The sequence below is a fragment of the Theropithecus gelada genome, chromosome 19 (genome assembly GCF_003255815.1).
Source record: "Theropithecus gelada isolate Dixy chromosome 19, Tgel_1.0, whole genome shotgun sequence".
Lineage (NCBI taxonomy): Eukaryota > Metazoa > Chordata > Mammalia > Primates > Cercopithecidae > Theropithecus > Theropithecus gelada.
The window spans coordinates 12,029,220-12,044,476 of NC_037687.1; the positions used below are offsets into that span (position 1 = coordinate 12,029,220).

Sequence of the window (15,257 nt, forward strand, 5' to 3'; positions counted from 1 at the left end):
AGCCGAGATCACACCATTGCACTCCAACCTGGATGACAGAGTGAGACTCTGTCTCAAAAAAAAAAAAAAAAAAAAAGTGTAACCTATCTTTAAAAGTATAACTTATCCTATAAAACTGTAACCTTACTGCCTATCTAACCATGTCTTTTATTACCTCCGCACTCTAACTATGTTCCATGGACTAACACGATGACACGTGGGAGAGAGTTAGAAATGCGGACTCTCACACTCCGTCCCTAACCTGCTGAACCAGAAGCTGAATTTGAAGATCCACACTTCCCTGTGAAATTTCAGAAGTGCGTCTTACAAGTTTCCCCCTTAACCTGACCCAGCCATAAGGGTACTGCATATTCCTCACCACTGGGATATTTGAATTAACAGAACATCTCAGGTAGGGGCAGCAAGGGGTTGGGGCTGGAACTGGGAGAGCAGACAAGTGAGACATCCTTAAGAAGATGATGTGGTCAGGGCGAAGCCACCTTCCCAACACTGGTATGGCCTGGCCCATTGCTCCTGAAGTGCAGGAATGGCCACTCATGGGAACTGATCAGGAGGATGCATGTGTGGTCAGCAGTGTGCCGAGGCTGTAGCACTTGCACATGGCAACCAATGTGCTCAGTCTGGGATTCAGCGAAGCGTGTGCACCAGCAGGCAGCAAAAGTACACGGGTCCCCTTTGTCAGTCAGCCCATACTGCTCAGGGATGGGCTGAAAGTGATGGAGAAGAAGGGTTTTCTTTGCTCCAAAAGGCCAGTGGTAAAGTCACAACAAATACCAAAATATCATGTTTCATAAGCTCTTTAGTATACAGCAATTTTAAAACCATCTAAGGATTAAACATATCTCTGGGCACCGTGGCTCACACTTGCAATCCCAGCACTTTCAGAGGCTTAGGTTGGAGGATTGCTTGAGGCCAGGAGCGAGGGGCCAGCCTGGGCAACATAGTGAGACCTCTATCTCCTAAAAAAAAAAGAAAAAATTAGCAAAGTGTGGCAGGGTGTGCCTCTAGTTCCAGTTACTTGGGAGGCTGAGGCAAGAGGATGCCCTGAGCCCAGGTTCGAGGTTACAGTGAGCTATGATCATGCCACTGCACTCTATCCTGGTGACAAAGTGAGATCCTATCTCTAAACAGAAAAATAAAATAAGAGGCAATTAAAACTACTTGTCTATTACAAATGCACTTCAATGCTGGGCGCGGTGGCTCACGCCTGTAATACCAACGCTTTGGGAGGCCAACGTGGGTGGATTACCTGAGGTCATGAGTTCAAGACCAGCCTGGCCAACATGGTGAAACCTCGTCTCTACTAAAAGTACAAAAATTAGCTGGGCGTGGGGACAGGCACCTGTAATCCCAGCTACTCAGGAGGCTGAGGCAGGAGAATTGCTTGAACCCGGGAGGTGGAGGTTGCAGTGAGCCAAGATCGCGCTACTGTACTCCAGCCTGGGCAACAGAGTGAGAGTCCATCTCAAAAAAAAAAAAAAAAAGAAAGAAATATGTAAATATTTTTTTATTTTTAGAGACAGGATCTCATTCTGTTGCCCATGCAAGAGTGCACTGATGTGATTTTGACTCATTGGAACCTCAGCCTCCCAGGTTCAAGCGATCCTCCCACCTTAGCCTCCCTAGTAGCTGGGAGTACAGGTACATGCCACCACACCCAGCTAATCTGTGTATCTTTTGTAGAGACAGGGTTTTGCTATGTTACCCAGGCTGGCCTCTAACTCCTGGGCTCAAGTGATCCACCTCCCTTGGACTCCTTAAGTGCTAGGATTACAGATGTGAGTCACTGTGCCTAACCCAAATACATCTTTTTTAAAAAGGGACTTGCCATGTGTGGATTTAGGTATGCCCAGGGGGTGGTGGTACCAATCTCCTGCACATATTAGGGGATAACTGTATTTGAAAGAAATTGAGGCTAATTAAGGCTTTACTATGTGTTTACATTCATAGGGTTTATCTCCAATGAGAATTATTTCTATCTGAGATGAAATAACATTAAAGAATATTTTCCTACATTTCACACATTTATAGAGTATCTCTCCAGTGAGTCCTTTTATGTCTACGCAAGGACCTGAGAGAATTCAATGCTTTTCTACATTTCTTACATTCATATGACTTCTCTCCAGAGTTAATCCTTTCATGTACTTTTTTTTTTTGAGACAGGGTCTGGCTCTGTTGCCCAGGCTGGAGTGCAGTGTGTCTTGGCTCACTGCTACCCCCACCCCTTGGGCTCAAGAGATCTTCCCACCCCAGCCTCCCAAGTAGCTGGGACTACAGGTGCATACCACCACATCTGCTAATTTTTCTTTTTTTTTTTTTTTTTGAGACGGAGTCTCGCTCTGTCGCCCAGGTTGGAGTGCAGTGGCCGGATCTCGGCTCACTGCAAGCTCCGCCTCCCGGGTTCACGCCATTCTCCAGCCTCAGCCTCCCGAGTAGCTGGGACTACAGGCGCCTGCCACCTCGCCTGGCTAGTTTTTTGTATTTTTTAGTAGAGATGGGGTTTCACCGTGTTAGCCAGGATGGTCTCGATCTCCTGACCTCGTGATCCACCCGTCTCGGCCTCCCAAAGTGCTGGGATTACAGGCTTGAGCCAATTTTTCTATTTTTTGTAGGGACAGGGTTTCACCATTTTGCCCAGGCTAGTCTCAAGTTCCTGAGGTCAAGCGATCTGCCCACCCAAAGTGCTGGGATTACAGGCATGAGCCACTGTGTCCAGCCTCATGTACTTTTAAGTTACCAAAATGACTGAAGGCTTCAAAATGACCGAAGGGAATGGCTTCCCAACATATTTTACACTCACAGGGCTTTTCTGCTCTGTGAGTTGTTACATGTTGACAATGGTATTTTAAAAAAATTGATTGCTTTCCCACATTCCTTACATTCATATAGTATCTCTCCAGTGTGAGTTGTTTCATGATTTTGAAAGGAATAAAAATTATGAAAGGCTTTCCCACATTTACATTTATAGGGTTTCTGTCCAGTGTAAGTTTATTCATGATGTCAAAGGGAACTGGAAATATAGAAGACTTTATCATTGTTTACATTCATATTGTTTCTCTCCAGTGAGTCTTTTCATGTCTTTGACATACACTGGGATAAACAAAGGCTTTCCCACATACCTTGCATTTATTCGGCCCATCTCCCGTATGCATTACCATATGTCTTCGAAAGCTTGAGCTATGAGATAATGCTTTCCCACACTGCTTGCATTCATAGGGTTTCTCTCCTGTGTGAGACTTTTCGTGTCTTTGACATACACTGGGATAAACAAAGGCTTTCCCACATACCTTGCATTTATGAGGTCCACCTCCAGTGTGCATTATCATGTGTCTTCGAAAGCTTGAGCTATGAGATAATGCTTTCCCACACTGCTTGCATTCATAGGGCTTCTCTCCAGTGTGAATTCGTTCATGATATCGAACTAAACTGGGACGATCAAAGCCTTTCCCACATATCTTACATTTATGAGGTCGATCTCCAGTGTGCCTTTTCATGTGTATTTGAAAGCTTCCAAGATGATGAAATGCTTTCCCGCATTGCTGACACTCATAGGGTTTCTCTGCACTGTGAGTGGTTTCATGTCTTCGAAGGGAACTGGAAACACTGAAGGCTTTCCCACATTGTTTACATGTATAGGGTTTCTCTCCAGTGTGAGTTCTTTCATGTCTTATATAGGAACTGGAATCAGGCAAGGCCTTAGAACACTGCTTACATTCATACGGTTTCTCCCCAGTGTGCATTCTCTCATGTCTTAGATAGGAACTGTAAAAAGGAAAGGCTTTAGAACAGTGCTTACATTCATACGGTTTCTCTCCAGTGTGCGTTCTTTCATGCATACGCAATAAACTGGGCCAAAAAAAAGCTTTCCCACACAACTTACATTTATAAGGTCTGTTTCCACCTTGCACTACCATGTGTCTTCGAAGGTTTCTACGAGAACTGAAGGTTTTTCCACATTCCTTACACTCATAGCGTTTCTTTCCAGTGTGAGGCCTTCCACGCGACGGAAAGGAGTGATGATAACTGAAGGCTTTCCCAAGTTGTTTATGTGTATGCGGCTTCTCGCCATATTCCTGATACTCACAAGGTTTGAATCCAGCATAAACTCTGATGTGGCTATTAAGGGATAAATGACCCATTATGACTTCTTCACACTCAGTGCTTTGACATGGATCTTCTCCAGGACATATGCTGTTGTTCACAATACTACCTCGAATCAGGCTAAATGGTTCTCCACATTGACTACTGTCTTTACTTTCACTGAATCTCTCTACCATATGACATCTATAAAAAATGAGAAGTACGTTACTAAATAGTTGTTTCTAAATGATTTTATGTGTTTTAATAGGTATCAGATGTACTTTTTCTTTCCTTTTTTTTTTTCCTGAGATGGAGTCTTGCTCTGTCACCCAGGCTAGAGTGCAGTGGCACGATCTCGGCTCACTGCAACCTCTTCCTCCCGGGTTCAAGCAATTCTCCTGCCTCAACCTCCCAAGTAGCTGGGATTAGAGGTGCACGCCACCATGCCCAGCTAATTTTGTATTTTTAGTAGAGATGGGGTTTCACCATGTTGACCAGGCTGTTCTCAAACTCCTGACCTCGTGATCCACCTGCCTTGGCCTCCCAAAGTGCTGGGATTACAGACGTGAGTCACTGCACCTGGTCAGATATACCTTTTTAACATTACCATGCAAAGTGTAGGCTTCATGCCCTGTTTGAACATGAATGAACTGAAGGCTATGCAAGGCAACCCAACACCAGCAGGTTTTTGGGCTTTTTTTCTTTTAATTAATTAATTTATTTTTTGAAACAGGATCTTGCTCTGTCACCCATGCTGGAGTGCAGTAGCAGGATGATGGTTCATGCAGCCTTGACCTCTTGAACTCAAATGATCTACCTACTTCAGCTTCATGAGTAGCTGGAACTATAGGTGTGCACCAACACACTTGGCTATTTTTTTTTTTTTTTTTTGAGACGGAGTCTTGCTGTGTCGCCAGGCTGGAGTGCAATGGTGCAATCTTGGCTCACTGCAACCTTTGCCTCCTATGTTCATGCAATTCTCCTGCCTCAGCCTCCCAAGCAGCTGGGGTTAAAGGTGCACACCACCATGATCGGCTAACTTTTATACTTTTGTAGAGAAAGGGTTTCGCCATGTTGGCCAGGCTGGTCTCAAACTCCTGACCTCAAGTAATCTGCTCGCCTCAGCCTCCGGAAGTGCTGGGATTACAGGCATGAGCCACCATGTCCAGCCTCATATGTAAATTCTTAGAATATGTTTTAGGAGGAAATTTTTAAAGACTAAATAAATTTAGGCTGGTGCAGTGACTTACGCCTGTAATCCTAGCATTTGGGGAGGCCAAGGCAGGCAGATTGCTTGAGCGCAGGAATTCAAGACCAGCCTGGGAACCATGCCAAAACCCTGTCTCTACAAAAAATACAAAAATTAACCAGGTGTGGTGGCGTGCAGGTGTAGTCCCGGCTACTCAGGAGGCTCTGGTGGGAGGGTCACACGAACCTGGGAGGTTGAGGCTGCAGTGAGCCAAGATCATATCACTGCACTCCAGCCTGGGCAACAAAGCAAGGCCCTGACTAAAAATAATAATAATTTTAAAAATTAAAAAATAAATTTAAGCCGGGCTTGTTCATTTTGTTTTTAAAATTTCCTTTCATTCTGAGAATCACTTCAGAAACATAACTTTCTCCTGTGAGTGCAAATTACCTTAGATTTCTCCTAGGATTTTTGTTCTGATCTTCAGTATTCTGGCCTTCCCATATCTTTCCTAAAAGGTAGACCCAGAAAATCACTATAAATTATTATAAAATTATATAAAACACTAAGATTTTACGTATACTGCAATCATACATGATTCATTCATCAAACTACAGTTAATTCTGTACAGTTTGGGGGTGGAGGCAGAGTCTCACTCTGTTGCCCAGGCTGGAGTGCACTAGCACGATCTCAGCTCACGGCAACCTCCACCTCCCAGGTTCAAGCGATTCTCCTGCTTCAGCCTCCTGAGTAGCTGGGACTACAGGTGCCTGCCACCACACCCAGCTAATTTTTGTATTTTTATTGGAGACGGGGTTTCACCATGTTGGCCAGGCTGGTCTTAAACTCCTGACCTCAAGTGATCTTCCCACCTCAGCCTCCCAAAGTGCTGGGATTAGAGACATGAGCCACTGTACCCGGCCTTACAGTTGATTCTTTAACAACACATGTTTGAACTGCACAGCTCCACCTATATATGAATTTTCTTCAGTCTCTGCTATCCCTAAGACACCAAGATCAATCCCTCCTCTTACTTAGCCTTCTCAATGTAAAGATGAGGATAAAGACCTTTTAATCATCTACCTCCACTTAATGAATAGTAAATATAGTTTCTCTTCTTTATGATTTTCTTATCAGTATTTTCTTTCTCTAGCTCACTTTATTGTGAGAATATAGTATGTAATACATGACTTACAATATATGGATTAATATGGATTAATCAACTTTATTTTATTATTTTATTCTTTTGAGAGGGATTCTCGCTGTGTCTCCCAGGCTGGAGTGCAGTGGCATGATCTCAGCTCACTGCGACCTCTGCCTCCTGGGCTCGAGTGATTCTGCTGCCTCAGCCTCCTGAGTAGCTGGGATTATAGGCACACGCCACCATGCCCGGCTAACTTTTGTATTTTTAGTAGAGACGGGGTTTCACCATGTTGGTCAGGCTGGTCTCGAACTCCTGACCTCGTGATCCGCCTACCTTGGCCTCCCAATGTGCTGGGATTACAGGCGTGAGCCACCATGCCCAGCCAATCAACTGCTTATGTTACCAGTAAGGCTGCTGGTCAATGGCTACCTAAGCTGTGGCAGACAAAAAATTATATGAGGAAGTACTTCTTTCAGGGCTGTCACCTCTGAATTCTGTGTTGTTCAAGAGTCCATCATATGCCCTTTCCATATTTCAAATCATTGAACAGCACTGATGACCATGAAACAAATGTCTGTAATTGATTAGGTGAAGACATGATACCATCCTTACTTATACAGTCCAGGTTCCTGATGGTTTCTTGCATCACATATCTGTACAAATTCTTCTGTGATGGACCCAACAAAGCCCATTCCTCCTGGGTGAAGTTCACAGCCACATCCTCAAAGGCCACTGTGTCCTGAAACATTCCACATAGACAGAGGAGAAAGGTTGAGTGACAGTACTGAAAAAGCTACACTCAATTCATAAACTTCATATGATGCTGTGCTTTTCAAGCATTTATTCAATGACATAGTAAACTCTCTCATATTCTCTCTATACTCACTTTCTCCCACACAGCCATTTTGATGGTAGAATTCAACATGTTTGGTAAAGTTACTTTACCAAACAGGTAAATAGGAACAGGTTTCTTCTTGGTGAGTTAAATGAGTCTTATTGCCTGGATCACCCTAATGTCTATTCCTGTAGTGGGTTGCAGTTCTTGTCAAAGTCCTACTGACAAAGTCCTACTACTGATTGTGCAGAAGAGAGCCACCATTAGCAGTCCTGAGACTACATGTCCTTACAAATTCTTATTCTCAAAGTTGGACCTTTTATGGTGTCTAGGAACTGGATTTAGGGAGTGCCCCACCAATGTAACTAATAACAGTGATTGTATCTAAACTGTTTATGCAAAAAGTATATTATTTTCTTAACTCCTATGTTCTGAGAGTTTAGAATCTTACAAACTCAGCAGAGGGAGTGTATGTGATCAGCCACTGCTAAGTTTGAATGGTTGTCCCCTCCAAAACACATGTTGAAAGTTAATCCTCAAAGTGGGAGTAATAAAAGGTGGGGATTGAAAAGGTGATTGAGTCTTGAAGGTTCAGACCTCATGAATAAGTTAATCTATTCATGGATCAATGGCTTAATGAATAAATAAATTACCTCAGGAAGGGGACTGGTGTCCTTATAAGATGGAAGAGACCCGAGTTAGGCACTTCAGCCGTTGCCATGTAATGCTTTGTGCCATCTAGGAACTCTGCAGAGTCCCCACCAGCAAGAAGGTTTTCACCAGATGCCCAGGCTTAACCCTGGACTTCCCAGCCTCCACAACAGTAAAAAAGAAATATTGTTCCTTATAAATTATCCAGATTCAGATTATTCTTAAGCAACAAAAAACAGACTAAACCAGCCAGCAAAAAACACTATAGGCACTGGGTCTCTAATGAGAGAGCCTGGTAGATAAAATTTCACGTTTTTTTGCAACTTGTTAGTTGGAGGATTTGGCACATCCTCTGGGATTATACTAACAGAAAATCTGGAAGCTGGTAACTGGTTTCCTCTAGATCAAATGTAGTTAAGCATGACAAATAATAAAAGATATTTCACCATCCCAGTGGAAAAATTTTGAACATCTTATTGGGTAATGTCAAAGGAGAAGGAAAGAAGGGCAATGGGAGACTGTATTATTAGAAAAGAACTCAATGTTATCTCTCATGAATATTTATAAGATTCCCTAAATAACTAAAACAGACCTAAATAACTAAAAACTACACTACCAGCTGGGCACCATGGCTCATGCCTGTAATCTCAGCACTTTGAGAGGCCAGGGCAGATGCACCATTTGAGCCCAGGAGTTTGAGACCAGCCTGGGCAACAGGGCGAAACCCTGTCTCTGCAAAAAAAATACAAAAAATATTAGCCAGGCATGGTGGTATGCCTGTAGTCCCAGTTAATGGGGAGGCTGAGGTGGGAGGATCACCTGAGCCCAGGACATGAAGACTGTAGTGAACCATTACTGAGTCACTGCATTCCAGCAATGGCAATATAGTGAGATTCTGTCTCAAAATAAATAAATAAAATTATATTACCAAATCTAATAGAAGTCACAAACATCTAAAAATGATAAAACAAACAAACAAACAAACAAACAAACCTTCTCACTGGCTGGGCGCGGTGGCTCACACCTGTAATCCCAGCACTTTGGGTGGCCGAGGTAGGTGGATCACCTGAGGTCAGGAGTTCAAGACCAGCCTGACCAACATGGAGAAACCCCATCTCTACTAAAAATACAAAATTAGCCAGGTGTGGTGGCGCATGCCTCTAATCCCAGTTATTTGGGAGGCTGAGGCAGGAGAATTGTTTGAACCCAGGAGGTGGCGGTTGCAGTGAGCCAAGACTGCGCCATTACACTCCAGCCTGGTTGACAAGAGCGAAACTCCGTCTCAAAAACAAACAAACAAACAAACAAAAAACCCTCTGACCAACAAAGTGACGTTTTTCAAAAACAGATAAAGGATTTTGAAACTACAATATTCAGCACCCCATATCATTAACAAAGAGATAAACAAATAGATAAATAAAAGTGAAAAAATGGTAGAAAACCCTTGTGGAGTTTTTATTTGTCCTTGGCCCAATCACTCCCCACCTCTGTGCCAGTCTTGAAGACAGCAGCCTGAGATCCCAGTGTGGCACTCTGGTCACTATTCTAGAGAAAGCAGATCAGATGTTATTCACAAATTATTGTCTTTGTATTTTCCAATCATTCTGGGGATGATCAGAAGGTGTGAAACAAGGCTCTCTTTTCTATTTCATCTACAATGGAATCCAGTTAGGGTCAAACATAAGAAATGCTGAAAAACGGTGCAAAATACACAAATAGCCTGCAACTACTTGGGACAACAGGTTGTAATTAAGGCACACATCAAGGCCAGGCACGGCGGCTCACGCCTGTAATCCCAGCACTTTGGAAGGCCAAGGCGAGCAGATCATGAGGTCAGGAGTTTGAGACCAGTCTGGCCAACACAGTGAAACCCCGTCCTCTAAAAATATAAAAATTAGCCACGCTTGGTGGCACATGCCTGTAACCCAGTAGCTGAGGCAGGAGAAACGCTTGAACCCAGGAAGTGGAGCTTGCAGTGAGCCGAGATGACGTCACTGCACTCCAGCCTGGGAGACAGAGTAAGACTTCATTTCAAAAAAACAAAACAAAACAAAACAAAACATCAACAAACCAACAGATGATTCTCTGAAAAGATCTGTAAAATTGATAAGCCCACAGCAAAGTTAACACAGAAAAAAGAGAGGCCTTCACTACTAATCCTATGGACATTAAGAGCACCATGAAAGAATATTAGAAACAACTGAATGGCCACATATTTGATAAATTACATGGAATGGACCAATTTCATAAAAGACACAGTCTACCAAAACTCATAAAAGTAACACCAAGTAATATGAATAGGCCTACATCTATTGAAGAAATTGAATCAATAAATGATAAATATCCCAAGAAAAAGGAACAGGCAAGGATGGTTTCACTGATGATTTATGGCAAATACTTATGGAAGAAATGATACCAATTCTCTACAATGTCTTCCAGAAAACAGAAGCAGGGTTTCACCATGTTGGCCAGGCTGGTCTTGAACTGCTGACCTCAGGTGATCCACCCACCTCGGCCTCCCAAAGTGCACTTTGGGAGGCCGAGACGGGCGGATCACGAGGTCAGGAGATCGAGACCATCCTGGGTAACACGGTGAAACCCCATCTCTATTAAGAAATACAAAAAACTAGCCGGGCGAGGTGGCGGGCGCCTGTAGTCCCAGCTACTCCGGAGGCTGAGGCCGGAGAATGGCGGGAACCCGGGAGGCGGAGCTTGCAGTGAGCTGAGATCCGGCCACTGCACTCTAGCCTGGGCGACAGAGCGAGACTCCGTCTCAAAAAAAAAAAAAAAAAAAAAACTTTCTAATTGATGTTATAAGGCCAACATTGCCCTAGTACCAAAAATAGACATTACAGACATATCTCCACTATGTAAGGACATAAGGGGAAGACTGCCATCTTTAAACCTGGAAGCGGGCCCTAACCAGAGATCTGACCTACTTGAATTTGGATTCCCAGCCTCTACCCGTTTGAGAAATGAACGAATGTTGTTTAAGGCATGCAGTTTATGGCAATCTAGTAGAGCAACCCTATGTAATTAAGACAGGGAAGCCCTTTCTCTACCACACATCAAGGTTTTAAAGTCTACAGTAATCAGGAGAGTATGGTGTTAGCAAAGTGATGGGTACAAAGCCCAGCGGAAAACGGCAAATTCTGGAACACGAGCATCTATTTAACGTATGAGAAACTATGGCACAGCAGGTATTGTCAGGCAGTGATACAAATGACAGCCACTTCAACCCAAAGAACAGGGACAAATTCTTATCTCCAGGAGAATAATCAATCTTCTGCCTAACACCTCCATATACAATAATCAACTAATTACAGATCTGCTTGTTTTCATGAATTTTTATTCACTCTATTACCTCAGCTTCCATTTTGAATGTGGTTCTACCTTTCTCATACCAGAAAAAGTATTTTAAGAGCCTTGAGACAGTATTCATTTTTCTGTAGTCATCATGAAAGAAAGTTTTTTCCAATTTATTTTTCCTGGTAGCATTTTCTCTGCTAAGCCCTGAAATTCTATTTGAGATAACCCAATTAAAAAACTAAACAACTGGCCGGGCGCGGTAGCTCAAGCCTGTAATCCCAGCACTTTGGGAGGCCGAGACGGGTGGATCACTAGGTCAGGAGATCGAGACCATCCTGGCTAACACGGTGAAACCCCGTCTCTACTAAGAAATACAAAAAACTAGCCGGGCGAGGTGGCGGGCGCCTGTAGTCCCAGCTATTCGGGAGGCTGAGGCCGGAGAATGGCGTGAACCCGGGAGGCGGAGCTTGCAGTGAGCTGAGATCCGGCCACTGCACTCTAGTCTGGGCTACAGAGTGAGACTCCGTCTCAAAAAAAAAAAAAAAAAAAAAACTAAACAACAACAACAACAACAAAACAGACCTGGGAAACTTACTACACAGGCTCTGTGTAGTATGACAGAAAAGTAAACAAGAATTTTTTAAAGGCATATAGGACTAGATGTATATAATTTGTTTTCTGAAATCCAACTCTCTCTTGTCCCTTTAGGAACATCTTATCTTCTCTATCAATCTCTAATGATAGAATGCATTTTACAGTTAAGAAAAAACTGAACAGAAATGAGTGAACAAATCTTTTCAAGGTTGACAACCCCAGGGAGGGGCAGTGCTGACTGGAACACAGACAAGTCTCATTCAAGGGTTAGGTCAGGTCCTCCTGTCACCTCGGACATCCCCCACCCCCAAGCTGCTAACTGAAGTGCTCAGGGACTACTCCCCACCCCCAACCACCAGACACCGCACTGTGTACTTTCAGGCTCTTGCACCACCTCACTGGGGTAAGTTATCCTTGACCTTTCGGATAGTTTTTCTTGCTTCACTAGTCTAAAAGAATTCAAAGGATGGGAACGATTTCTATTTTACCCCCTCAATACCAGCAACTGAGTGTCTGACCAGCCATGTCTCTAAGAAGAAAACTGGGCTTGGGGTGAGAAAATTGAGTATCCCAGGGCTTAACTTTTTACAACAGGATACCAGGGGAATCCTCCCACCACAGGGCATCCAGCTCTTCCCCTGGGAGGCCCCAGCCCTGCATCTCAGGTTGTCCTCTGGGAGGAGTGACCCAGGGGCTGATATTCACTACCCTCCAAGACAAGGCTGCTGTATCTACTTGGTGCCAGTCCCGGGCAGTTATCAAAGCCAGCACCAGGAGAAGATAGTGTGGGCTCAGGACTCATCAGCCGGTGGTTTCCAAAGGGGAACCTCAACCCAGACACATTCAGATAATGTGCCTGTGCCCAGGGAAGATAAAAGGAGGAGAGGCGCAGACATTTTTCTTGTTCGTTTTTACAGCGGAGTGGTTAAACGGAGTGGTTAAACTGACAGGTGGTTATTCTCTGCATTCTCACATATGAAATATTCACAAACAAAAATCGTATCTTCTAAAAAAGAGTCATATATTGCTACCTGGGGGAAAAAAATGACAGTTAAAATACTGCATTTGTTTGAAATACAGCCTGGGGGACAAAGAGTTCATTATGTTGCTGTGAACTGAGGACAGTGTGGAGTCTTAATTAGGGAAAAGGTTAAGGGGAACAGGGGAAAAGGCTGTTAAATTAAAATTAAAGTCTTAATTAGGGAAAGGCTAAGGGGAACAGGGGAACAGGGGAAAGCAGAAAGATAAAGCAAATAAGCTATAAATCTGCCTATCTTCATGTCCAGAGAATTTAAACAAAAGAGAATGCAGGTAAGTTACAGGTCTAACTTTGTTTCTTTTCTTTTTTTCTTTTTTTTTTTTTTTAGACGGAGTCTCCCTCTGTCACCCAGACTGGAGTGCAGTGGCGCGATCTCAGTTCACTGCAACCGCCGCCTCATGGGTTCAAGCGATTCTCCTGCCTCAGTCTCTCGAGTAGCTGGGATTACAGGCATGTGCCACCATGTGTGGCTAATTTTTGTATTTTCACTAGAGAAGGGGTTTCGCCATCTTGGCCAGGCTGGTCTGGAACTCCTGTACATGTCTAACTTTCTTTATGGCCCAAGACATATGGCCCAAGACATGGCCTTCTTGCCCAGATAACGCACTTAATTCACAGACTTCCTGCTCACCATCAAACGCCTCAATTTATCAAACACCGGGGCTGACAGAGGAATGCGAGTTAAGCTCCCTCCTGCCTTGGCACCATCAATCAGTCCAAGTTCCATTCTATAAAATCGCCCACAAGCCTCGGTTTCTCTCCTGCAGGCTTCCCATGGCCTCCCTTGCAACGGATTTTCCTACTTTCGCTAATAACTCTACCTACAACTGTCTCGGTAAAAATTATTTTACCCCAGCGTTACCGGCCCAGATAGCAGTCGTTCCCCTGTGACAGAGAGAAATCAGCTTTTTGAAATGCAGGGCGAAATCTGGAAATCTAGGGATTTACTGCCAGCCCCAGGAGTTAGGGTGAGGGGACAAGATAAGGCATTAGACAGCTGCCTTCCCAAACCTTTGAAGACTCAGAGGGAAACCGGTCCTCTTTGGGAAGAAAACAGACTGAGGATCCCACAGATCACAGCTCCTCCCATGCACAAACCCCACATACGAGTGGGGATTCCCCCCATGACCCTTCCATGACCCTCCCCGAATCTTGGGGAGACGCGGGGCTGCGGGCGCGGAGCTGCCCAGAGAGGGCTCGGCTCCGAGGTTGGGACCGCAGTCGCCGCGCAGGAACCGGACAGGACGCCCGGGGTCCCGGCTGCCGGCCCAGCCTCACCCTGCAGAGCAGAGCTGCGCCAGGGGAACTCGGGTCCCAGACCCCGGAGCTGACGGCGGCGGAGGCCCGGGTTTCGCCGCAGCGGGTTCTGGACGGTTCTAACCAGCCTTTCCCCACTTTGAGGACACTTGACCACGCACACGCACCATTTCCCGGCTTCCGGGATGTTCCAGGGTCGTCCCTCTGCTTCCCGCTGCCTGTGGGGGTCCCAGTGTGACAGAGGCCGCCACAGACTTTCCAGGGCGTCTCTCAGTGACCGAAGCTAGAGCTGAGCGCAGGGGCGTGGAGAAGACGCCGCGGGTTCTTTGAACCTCGCACCCTCTTCCCAGCCGCGCGCCTGATTGACAATTCCTACGACCTCGCCCCATGGCTCTGATTGGATAGGGCTCCAGGTCCAGCCCCTTGGGCACTGAGTGACAGAAGAAGCGATCACGCAGTGCTGAGTAGAGCAGGATGAACGAGTTCCAGGCACAGCCCTTGACAGGGCAGGCTTCCTCCCAGAGCTGTGTCCTGATCCCTTCCAGGGAACATTTGCATTTATGCAGAATTACCTGCCCGTACTCAGCGGGCCCGTACTGCCTTTTCCTCCTGGAGGAGTCACAAGTGTTTTGCAGGGAATCCCAGACTCACGGTCCGGTGGAGCCATTCCCCTGGCCTTAGAGCAGAGGGAAGCCCAAGGCCACACAGGCCACACGGCAGCAGGAGGCGGGGCCTGATGTCCACCAGGCGTCAGGATTTGAGGATGAGACTCTTGGCAGCAAGGTCAAGCCTTCCTCTCTCACCTTGCATCTCAATCTACTCATTTTCAGCCAAGGAAATAAAAACAGGTCAAGAACGGTATCAAATGTGTGGAAGAACTGAAATCATACGGCAGCAATAAATGAATGAATGAATCGAAACAAAAATGAATCAAAACAGAAAAAAAAAAGCAATAACTTGAACTAGGGCAGATAAGCAGCCTGCTGCCCTCATACTTCACAAGCAAACGTCCCATTCAGGAGGCTAAAAATATTCCCAGACTTGGCAGCCAGCCTCTTGACTGTTGAAATGGAACCCCAGAGTGAACCAAAACCTGGTGATAAGACTGGGACACTGAAGGATTTGACTCTGGGAGCTCAACATACTTCCCTGTGCCCTC

General features: G+C 45.1%; 1 protein-coding gene across 2 annotated transcripts; it reads right to left on the bottom strand.

Moving 5' to 3' along the window:
* Positions 1 to 2,951: 2,951 nt before the first annotated feature.
* Positions 2,952 to 14,381, bottom strand: ZNF563 (zinc finger protein 563). Of its 2 annotated transcripts, XM_025368906.1 has the most exons (5): positions 14,266 to 14,282; positions 9,385 to 9,444; positions 7,026 to 7,152; positions 5,720 to 5,780; positions 2,952 to 4,284 (listed from the first exon to the last, which is right to left on the bottom strand). In XM_025368906.1, exons 1-5 carry the CDS (start codon positions 14,266 to 14,268, stop codon positions 3,045 to 3,047), a joined length of 1,491 nt encoding a protein of 496 aa, XP_025224691.1. In that variant the 5' UTR covers positions 14,269 to 14,282; the 3' UTR covers positions 2,952 to 3,044. The 2 variants fall into 2 exon arrangements, with proteins under 2 accessions (XP_025224691.1, XP_025224692.1); XM_025368907.1 differs by lacking the exon at positions 9,385 to 9,444 and having other exon boundaries at positions 14,266 to 14,381.
* Between the last annotated feature and the right edge of the window lie 876 nt (positions 14,382 to 15,257).